At 41.2% G+C, this 10,349-nt stretch overlaps 1 protein-coding gene across 4 annotated transcripts in view; it reads left to right on the forward strand.

Moving 5' to 3' along the window:
• Nucleotides 1–3,297, forward strand: part of Mga (MAX dimerization protein MGA) — an 81,938-nt gene extending 78,641 nt beyond the window's left edge. For all 4 annotated transcript variants that reach the window (XM_059261176.1, XM_059261177.1, XM_059261175.1 and 1 more), the window contains exons 23-24: nucleotides 238–414; nucleotides 1,484–3,297. In XM_059261176.1, coding sequence (XP_059117159.1) covers nucleotides 238–414; nucleotides 1,484–2,751 — 1,445 coding nt within the window. In that variant the 3' untranslated portion in view covers nucleotides 2,752–3,297. The remainder of the gene's footprint in view (nucleotides 1–237; nucleotides 415–1,483) is intronic.
• The last annotated feature ends 7,052 nt before the right edge of the window (nucleotides 3,298–10,349 follow it).

Below are 10,349 nucleotides of genomic sequence, written 5' to 3' on the forward strand. Positions count from 1 at the left end.
CATTACGGAGTAAAATAATAGTATTTTAAGAAAAGAATTGAATGGAAAGACACTATGGCCTAGAAACTTAAATGACTTTTATAGGAGTGTATAGGACAAGAAGCCTGTGAATAGACTTGTGTATGCTTTCATCTAAGCTTACTTTGTACCTCTCAAGTCAGGGTTTATGACTGCCTCTCTTGAGTACACTAACATTAATTGGAAGTTTGTTTTACTAATTTTTCATTTTCTTTGCAGAAAATGCATTGCCTTCTAATACTCCACACTCCTCTGCAAACCTGGTGATGACTCCACAAGGCCAGTTACTTACCCTCAAAGGCCCCCTATTCTCAGGACCAGTGGTAGCTGTCTCTCCTGCTCTCTTAGATGCTGATCTGAAGCCTCAAGTTGCAAGTAGTACTATGGCTCAGTCAGGTGTGTGGTGGTATCCTCTATTGTTAGGAAAAAAGGTCGTGGTATCTCAGTGACAGGAAGCCTTTGGATCTGTTCCGTAGTAATCCAGAGCTGATCTGTTGGCATTGCCTTGGTAAGAAATGGCCCTCCTAGCTTAATGGGTGGTTTTACCTGGATTAGAAACTGTTATGTGAACTCTAGTGAAATTTCTAAGCAGGAGAAGAATTAAAATGATGTCAAAATGAAGTGATGATATGGAAGGGTCAATATTTATGTTCTTGATATTGATCATTCATTGTTTTGTGTTGTACTTAGAAGGGGTGTACTCCCATGGTACCAATCCAATGTATTGTTTGAGCAACACTCCTTTTCTCAGCAAAGACTAAAGTATGATTTTGGTAGTTTGGGTTCCAGGCATCCAAACCTCTGTTAAGGAAGTGTATACTCATCACTCTTAGAATTGTAGTTGTTTTGTTGCCAGTACAGCAACAGTTCCTTGTCTCTGCTGCCAGGTCTACTCTGGAGTACTCCCTTTCCCCTCGCTATGCTGATCCTTGACTTCCATTTTCCCTTCTAATTAGCAGTTAATTGGGTGAACACAATCAAGATGTATTTCTACCTCAGGACAAGAATTAGCTTGGCAGGCTGGACTTTTGGTGGTGGCCTGTGCCCATAATTCCAGCACTTAGGAAACTAGGGCAGGACTTTGTGAGTTGGAGGCCAGCCCTGGACTACATAGGAAGATCCCAACTCTGTCTGAATCTAGGGCTGGGAATGTAGCTCAGCGATAGAATACTTGCCTAGTATAGGCAAAGCCTTGGATTCTGTCTCTACCACTGCTCTCCCAATCCAGAAAAAGAAAAGAATTATCCTGTGGAGATTTCTAAAAAATAATTAAATGGAAGTATTACTAATAATGAAATATCTCAAGTGTCTTGGCTAGATTTTACTTGACTTGCTATTTCATCCATCTTTCTGATAGAAGTGGACTGGTGAATTCAGATAGAATGACTTGGGAAAGAGAGGGGGAGATAAGAAATTCTCACTACTGTAAATCTAATGAATTCTGTCTTTAATTTTTAATTTTCAGAGAATGATGACTTATTTATGATGCCACGAATTGTTAATGTGACATCATTGGCTGCAGAGGACGATTTGGTAGGTGTGGGTGGCAGCAAATATCCTCATGAAGTTCCTGATGGCAAGCCACTTGACCACCTGAGAGACATTGTTGGGAATGAAGCTAGCTCCTTAAAAGATACAGATAGGATCTCTTCCAGAGGAAACCATAGAGATGGCAAAATGGCACGGGGCGCAACACAAGTGTTTTTGGCAAATAAAGATTCTGGGTTTCCACATGTAGTCGATGTTTCCAATATGCAGGCAGCACAGGAGTTTGTACCTAAAAAGATTTCTGGTGATGTGAGAGGACATCGGTATAAATGGAAAGAGTGTGAGTTGAGAGGGGAGAGATTGAAGTCAAAGGAATCGCAGTTTCATAAATTAAAGATGAAGGATCTCAAGGACTCAAGCATAGAGATGGAACTGAGGAAGGTGGCGTCAGCTATTGAGGATGCAGCCCTTGATCCCAGTGAGCTGCTGACTGCCACGGAGGATGAGGATGACACTGATGAGACCCTGACTTCACTGCTTAATGAGATCGCCTTTCTCAATCAGCAACTGAACGATGACTCCGGCCTGGCGGAACTGCCTGGCCCAATGGATACAGAATTCCCAGAGGATGCTCATCGAGCTTTTATCAGTAAACTTGCTCCTGGGAATAGATCAGCTTTCCAGGCTGGACACTTGGGAACAGGTTTGAAAGAGTTGCCTGATGTCCAAGAGGAGAGTGAATCAGTCAGCCCCCTCCTCTTGCACTTGGAAGATGATGACTTTTCTGAGAATGAAAAACAACTTGGGGACACAGCTTCTGAGCCAGATGTCCTTAAGATTGTTATCGACTCTGAGATAAAGGATTCTCTGGTTCCCCATAGGAAATCTGGTGATAGAGGGAAGAGTACTTCGGGTCTCCCTGCAGAGCCTGAAAGTGTATCCTCACCTCCCATCCTACACATGAAGACTGGCCCAGAGAACAGCAACACAGATACTTTGTGGAGGCCTATGCCAAAGTTGGCCCCTTTGGGTTTAAAAGTGGCTAATCCTCCTAGTGACGCAGATGGTCAGAGTCTCAAGGTGATGCCTTCCTTGGCACCCATAGCTGCCAAAGTCGGACGCAAAGTGAACTTAACAGGGAGTAATGACCAGGGAGGACGGGAGAACAAGGTGATGCCTACATTGGCACCTGTTGTGGCTAAATTGGGCAGCTCCAGGGTTCCATCAAGTTCTTCAGGGAAATGAACTCATTCATCCTCATGCAAAAAAGCCAGGATATGAGGGGAAACTGAATTTCACCTCCTTTCTCTGCAGGCGTCTGTGTGTTTGTCTTACCGAACTATAATCTTTGACTTTGATGATGTGTGGATATTGATGGAGAAAGGGGGCGTAGGGTGCTGGTCCTGGTGTTTGAAATTCTGATCATGTTAAAAATGTTACCTCACTTGTGGTGCTGGGTCCCCCATCTTCTCTAAGAAGGTGTGATCCCTCTTGCCCAAGGAATTCATAACAAGAATCTGGCTCCCTCGAGTACCTTATTTTTTTTCCCCTGAGAAAATGCTTGAGACTTGGAATTACTATGAACTAAATGCAGGTGATGGTTGTTAGCTCTAAAATCTGAGAATTTGGATACAGTTGTGTAAAGGGAGCTAAGAAAGAATTTTTAGTTACTATTTCAACAATAGGGCATGCTAGAGCTGGGCATGTTAGTGCACACTTGTAATTCTACCACTTAGAAGACGGAAGCAGGAGGATTACAAGCTGTGTCTGGCCTGGCTATAAAAGAACACTCCCCCCCCTCCAACACACACACACACACACACACACACACACACACACACAAATTGGGGGAGAAAGAAGGAGGGAAGAATGTTATGTTAGATAGGATGGATATTATGGAATACCAAAGTGAAGGGTTTTTGTCATTCAGCAGACTGTTCTTTCATATCCTGAATAGCTGTTCCCTTACCCTTTCAGTCATCATTATAAACTTAAGCTTTCTGGCAAAGTAGGAATATACTTTTAACTTTTACTATTAATGTACTTATTTTGAGAGGCTAAAAAAGAGATACTTCCTTACTGTTTTTTGGGATATTGAAAGATTTGTTCATAATGCCAGGGATTTCTACCCATTAGTTTTTCGGAGGTAGACATAGAGACAGTTCTTCTTTTTCCAAAATCATGTCACTCCAGAAACAGCTAAAATAAAAAGCAGTTTCTCCCCAAACCAGAGACTATAGCCAAAATAAAAATTTGTGGAGCTGGATATTTCCTAAATGGAACCAGCCTCTTAAGTGCTTGAAGGTTTCATTCACTGTTACCTTCACAGGATGTAAAGAAAAGGCAAATCACAGTAGGCATTCTTTACCAGGGAAGTAAGGCAGTATTTGAGTCACAAGATATATTTTTTATCTGCTACCATGGCATCAATGATCTGTAGAGCTTTTTCACTCATTAACTGTCAGGATATGAAGGACTGACAACCTGTAAAGATGAAGATATTTTATATTTTTGTATAGTTGTTTTCATAGATTTCTCAAAGGATGAAGTTTTCAACCTAGAAGAGATTTGTATTGAGTATAGAAATGTTTCCTATCTAGTTTGTAAATAATCATGGTGCATTTGAGGGGTCTCTTGGAAACTCCTGGGGCAAGAATCACTGTTCTGAAAATGTATAGACTGAGATTTAGCTGCTGCATTTTGCCTTTCTTAAATAATTATATTTTGGAATGTAACCCGTTCTGTCTTCAATGACAGGATTTGCTTGTGTTGTAAAACACTTTAACACAAGTGCTTCCGGTGCCTGGGCAGTGCCTGGGAATTCTATTTCTTTTATATCCCTGCCTTCTCTATCTCAAGTCCCACTCAGTGTATCTTCAGACCTAGGTTGTGAGACCAACTTTGGAATGAATCTAGCCAGTGAATTAGGACTTCTGTGTTTGATTCCCTTTTTAGATTAACTCTGATAATCATCAGATGGGAAGGATGAAGAAACTTCCACTGAAAATGCAGTGGAAGTAAACTCTTCATTGGTTTTGTGCTGCTTGCCTGCCTTCCTGGACAGCTCAGCAGCACTTAACCTCCTGTTTACTACAAAAGCCTGACATAGTAAAACAGGATTCCTCAGCTTCTCCTTTGTCCTTTTTGTCCTTTACCCAACTGACTTCATCCAATGCCTTAGCCAAGGAGTGCAGCACCTGTCACCCTTGCTAACAGCTGTCCTCGGAGACCTAGTTCTTTAGCCCGGGCATAGCAGTTTCCAGTGGTTTTATTGCCTGTTTCTTTCCCATGTTTCCTTCTGGCTTTTGAGAGTCAGACAAGAAGCAGACAAGGGAGTGAATAATCCTCAGGAAAAGAAGGACCATTTTAGCTTCTGAATACTTTCTTTTTTTTTCTTTTTTCTTTTCCTTTTTTTTTTTTTTAAATTTGGAAAAAAATAGGCAAAAAAAATAGGTCAGAGTTTATTCTTGATTGGAAGATACTTGGCTGTGTTTATGAGAGATGTAGAAAGATAGAAATGAGGTTTGGTTCTAGGTGTTCAGGGAAAGCTGCACATGTTATTACAAACTCCCAAGATACGTTGTTCTTAAGACAGATTTAGGAGATATCAGGGCTAATTTGAGGAGGGCTTAGTCTTCAGAACAATCTTGTAGTCTTGACAGAAATCCAAAATCTCCCCAAACTCCTACCCTTTGCATTAGGGTAACCTTATATTAGGAGAAACTGGTCTATGAAAATGACATGTATGATTATGAAAGGTGAATTTAAGTGAGAACATTGAAGGAACCTGGAAAAAAAGCTCCCACCCTAACTAAGAAGCATGATCTCAGTAGACCAATAACTCGCCTTTTTATACACCTGTAAATAAATGGAATGTTTTTAAGAATATAATTATGTCAGATTTAGCATTTTCTTTTATATATTAAATATATATCTTTCATTTCTGCTTTTGAAAGTGATTATTTTTTTAGAAATAACAAGTTTGGCAGTTGGAAGGCAAGACGTGAACCTGAAATAAACCAGTTATACTAATTAAATCAGAACTTGGTGTTGGGAGGTTTGTGCCTGGTTGGAGAATTCAATGTCCTTAGATATATTTGAGAGAGAATGCCATTGAAGTGATCTTTTCAGAAGCTTCTTGTCCTTAAACCTTTTATGTGCCATTTGGGAAGACCTTTGGTGTCTTATTTAGGACTTCAAAATTACATATAATTGGATGACAAATATTTGCCATTCTACAGTGAAGAGCTAGTTTCATAGTACCACTGTTGCCTTGTGGAGAACAACAGGACATAAACACAATCTTACTGGCTAGAGAATATAGGTGTTCTTTTAAAATGTGTGTATGTGTATCGGGTACATGTGTCATGGCATGCATGTGGAGATAAATGACAACTTTGTGGATTCACTTCTCTCCTACCAGGGATTGAACTCAGGTTGTCAAGCATTCACAACAAACAGTTAAACTCACTGAGCCATCTTGACAGCCTGATAGGTGTTCTTCAGACAAAGTGTTAAAGGGTTTCATAATTTTACAAAGTGCCCCCCACCCACCCACCCACACACAGGGTTTCTCTGTGTAGTTTTGGTGCCTGTCCTGGATCTCGCTCCGTAGACTAGGCTGGCCTAGTAGAACTCACACAGATCCACCTGGCTCTGCTTCCCAAGTGCTGGGATTTAAAGGCGTGGGCCACCACCACCCGGCTACAAAGTGTTCTTATGGGAGGAGTCTTTTAAACATTGAACTGTTGGTGTTCCTGATTAGTTAAGGTAATTAATAGATCACATTTAGTTAGTTACATAAGCTTCATAGAAAGTGCTTACTTTGTATACTTTTATGATAAATGCAGTTTGTTTTTGTTCCCCCAAAATTATGGATGAAATTGATAGTAGGCCTTTCCTACAGGTTTAAAAAATGTTTTTAACATAGAAGACAGTAGACATCTATACTTTGATTTTTTTTGTTTGTTTTGTTTTTTTGTTTTTTTTTGAGACGGTCTCACTATGCAACTCTGACTGGCCTGTAATTCTATGGAGATCAAGCTGGCCTTGAACTCACAGAGATTCGCCAGCTTCTACCCACTGGGATTAAAGGTGTGTACCATCACACACATCTTTATAGATTATTTTTGGCAAAGTTTCATACATTTTTCCTGACTGTAGTAATTTATAGCGGAATTGCGTGATCACTAGTCCTTGAAGACAAGTCTGAAATATAGTAATAGCCCTTGTCTCTTCTAGAATTAATCTGGATAGTGTAGGCAGCTCATTTTCAGGAACTTAGGTTTATGCCTTCATTTCATAGAGAATCACTGGTACTCAAGGAATCAATAAAGTTGATTGCATAGAATTGTTGGTTTTGAAGAAAATGCTATAAGGGCCTTTTGATAGCCCCATGTTGTATCATTGCTAATTAAAACTCACATCCACATTGGCTGGTAGGATGGTTCTGTTAGGAAAAGTGCTTCCCTCCCAAGTATGACTGGAATTGAGTAACCCAAGTAAAAGTGCCAGGTGTGTAATCCCAGCACTGGGAAGGTGGAGACACAAGAGGATCCCTGGGGTTCTCTGCCCAGCCAATATAGCCAAATTGGTAAGCTCCAGGCTAGTGAAGGATCCTGTCCCAGCAACTTGGTGGCATTCATGAGGATGGCACTAGAGGTAGTCCTCTAGTCTCCATACCCACATACAAGTGCAGATACACCTGCATGCACATAAAAATTTGCACATACATGGATAACTTAGTACACAGAAAATTAAAGCTAGGGCTGGTGAGATGACTTACTAGGTAAAAGTACTTGCTTTCAACCCTGATGACCTCAGTTCAAATCCCAAGAAGACATACGGTAGAAGGAGAGAACTTGACTTCTACTATGAACTAACTTATGCCATGGTATATGCAAACCCCTCAACATAGAAATAACAACAACAAAACCACATTTTATAGTCTGTTCTAGGAAATTTAGACCAGCCAGGACTGCATAGTTAGACCCTGTCTCAAAAAAGAAAAAGCCTTTTAATCCCAGGACTTGGGAGAATGGAGGCAGGTGAGTTCAAGGCTGGCCTAGTCTACATGGTGAGTTTCAGGCTAGCCAGAGGAACATAGTGAAGCTAAGGTAGATAAATTATTGCCTGTTGATGAAAGTTATGCATATTGGGAATTAAAATAATTTCATATACAGTTAAAAAACTAATTTTGGTGTATTTAAAACTGACTTACAGAGTTAAGCAGCAGCGATGGATATGGATTAGGAGGCTAAACGATAACAAGAAGGTGGAAACTTGGAGGCAAATCTAAACTATTCTGTCATTGTAACCTGCTCGTAAAATAGCTTCTTGGGGTTGGGGATTTAGCTCAGTGGTAGAGCGCTTGCCTAGCAAGCACAAGGCCCTGGGTTCGATCCTCAGTTCCAGAAGGAAAAAAAAAAAAAAAAAGCTTCTTTTCCCCCCAATGGGAAAGCAGCTTTGGAAGCACTGACTTGAAATCTCTTGTTTCCAACTGCGTTCATTGGTCTCAGCTCTCTCACAGTGCCTTGAATGTAAAGGTGCTCAATAAATACTTGAGTTAATGAGCAAATCCACCATGTTAATATCCCAGGACCTCTGCACCTTATTTGCCTAGGATGAATTTTAAAATCTGATCTACTAATTCTAAGCAAGACTACTATCAAATTCCCAAACATACGGAGTTTTTAGAATCTTGAACACCATGTGTATTTGCTTTGGACACACACACCCAGCACACCCCCGTGGAGGTCAACTGCTCCTTGGAGAGTAGGGTGACGCGTGAGTAAAGGGAGTCACCGCTTCTCTTCACGTTGCACTTGGAAATGTTTTAAGGAATCCATGAAACACAAGAACACTTTCAACCTATTGCCATACTAGCAGCTCAAAGGCAGCATGATACCTAGACATTTTGCTTGGATTGGGAAGAATTTTAAAAGTGATTTTTGGCCTTAGACTGAAAATACCAATTTCAAGAGTTATAATCCCTCATGTTTTCTCTGGTTTTTCAACTTAGATGAGTCTCATCTTTAAACAAGGAAAGCAAGCACTTAGATTTGCCCATGCAGTTCAGATCAGATGAGAGTAATAAGGTGTGTGTGTGTGTGTGTGTGTGTGTGTGTGTGTGTGTGTGTGTGTGTGTCTAAGGGGCTAACGCAATGTAGTTTTGGATGAGAGATTATACTTTGTAAACCCATTTACTAGCATTGAATGAGAAGTGAGAATACCTGTTAGTAAACAGAAATTTGCCTAACGATCTGGTCAGAGAAGACCAGAGTCTGTAGAACACAAATGAAAACACCAGGTGGCGCCATTTATTAGTGTTACAGTAGCTTCCGTGGAGAGGCCAAATCACAGATTATTAACAGTGCCGAGAATCAGCTGTTTCTATAGTTATATGATCATTCCTGACTTCAGGTTTAGACAATAAATTTGCAAGTCTCAGTTTCATTAGAGCTATAATGTTTGGTTGAAAGGATAGAGGCCTTAGGCCTCTGGTTACTATTGCCAATTGGTAGCATCCCTGATACCCATTTCAATCTGTGAGCTTTATACATTTGCTTTTAATACATAACTATGTAGTACACAGGTACTTTCCTGTTTGATCTGTGGTTGTGCAAATACCGCTAAACACTGATATTAGGGATTGTTCCCTCTTGCAAAACCACCATCTTCTCCAGGAATTCTCAAAGTCTGGAATGGGAGAGAGACACATCACTCTTAGGCTATCCTTTTCAGAAGGCAGTTTCTTTAAAAAAAGGAAAAAAATGTAAACGGGTGTTTTGCCTACTCTTATGTCTGTGCGTCCATGTGCCTGGTGTCTACAGAGGCCAGGAGAGGGCGACAAATCCCCTGGAATGGTTGTGAGATGCCACGAGGGTGCTGATAATTAAACCTGAGTCTTCTGGAAAAGAAGCCAGTGCTCTTAATCTCTGGTCCATCTGTCCAGCACACCCCCCCCCCCCACGCACACACACACACACCTCCAGGTAATTTCTTAAAGTAGTAACTAGATGGGAAATTTTAGGGCTTCTAAACATAAACCGACTTACATATCTGTGAAGCATGAGTATGTGATACTATTTCTCCTAGCTCCATGACCTAGAAAACAACAACAAGGATAGCAGCAAGTTTGATATCCGTGTCATCCTAGGGGTGTTTTGCAAATTTTGACAAGGCTGGGAAAAGATCTGGAGTAGCAAAACACCGTTAACGCTGTGAATAAAGTGCTGTAAGGACGTTGGCAGCTAAGGAAATGATGGATGGTATCATAGGTGCATTCATTTACTTTCTCTGTTCGCAGCCTACCTAAGGCTCTGTTGGAGGCTTGAGTCTTCCATCATTAACAGGCTGTTCAGTTCAAAAGTGTGTGAGCAGAGTTACTCCACGTGTCAGGCTGGCCGTAATCACAAACTATTCCAACCGTGTGAAATCCCAGCACTTGAAGTGGAAAGGAGTTCTTTTGGCTGCATCCCAACCTTTTTTTTTTTTTTTTAATGAGTTAGGAATTAAATTTCAGCCATGGTCTCAGGCCTATCAAATATCAACCTTGGGCCTGGGGGCGTGGTTATCATTTTGGGGATCTGGGAAGTTCTCTGGGGGACCAGGCCTGATAATACCGTAAAAGGCTTGGTTCTCTCAATTCTAAAGCTATGTTATGTTGACCTTCCTTTAAGAGCGGTACCCACAATTACACTGTGCAGAATCCCGGGCCCTCTGCTTCTACGGTTCATTTCTTGGCTCCGCCCCCACAGGCGTCGCTCGTCCAATCAAGAACCGATCTGCTGCGGACCGCACCCCCTTCGCCTAGGCCCCGCCTCCCGGCGCAGCTCGGCCCA

Source organism: Peromyscus eremicus, chromosome 4 (genome assembly GCF_949786415.1).
Source record: "Peromyscus eremicus chromosome 4, PerEre_H2_v1, whole genome shotgun sequence".
NCBI classification, from domain to species: domain Eukaryota; kingdom Metazoa; phylum Chordata; class Mammalia; order Rodentia; family Cricetidae; genus Peromyscus; species Peromyscus eremicus.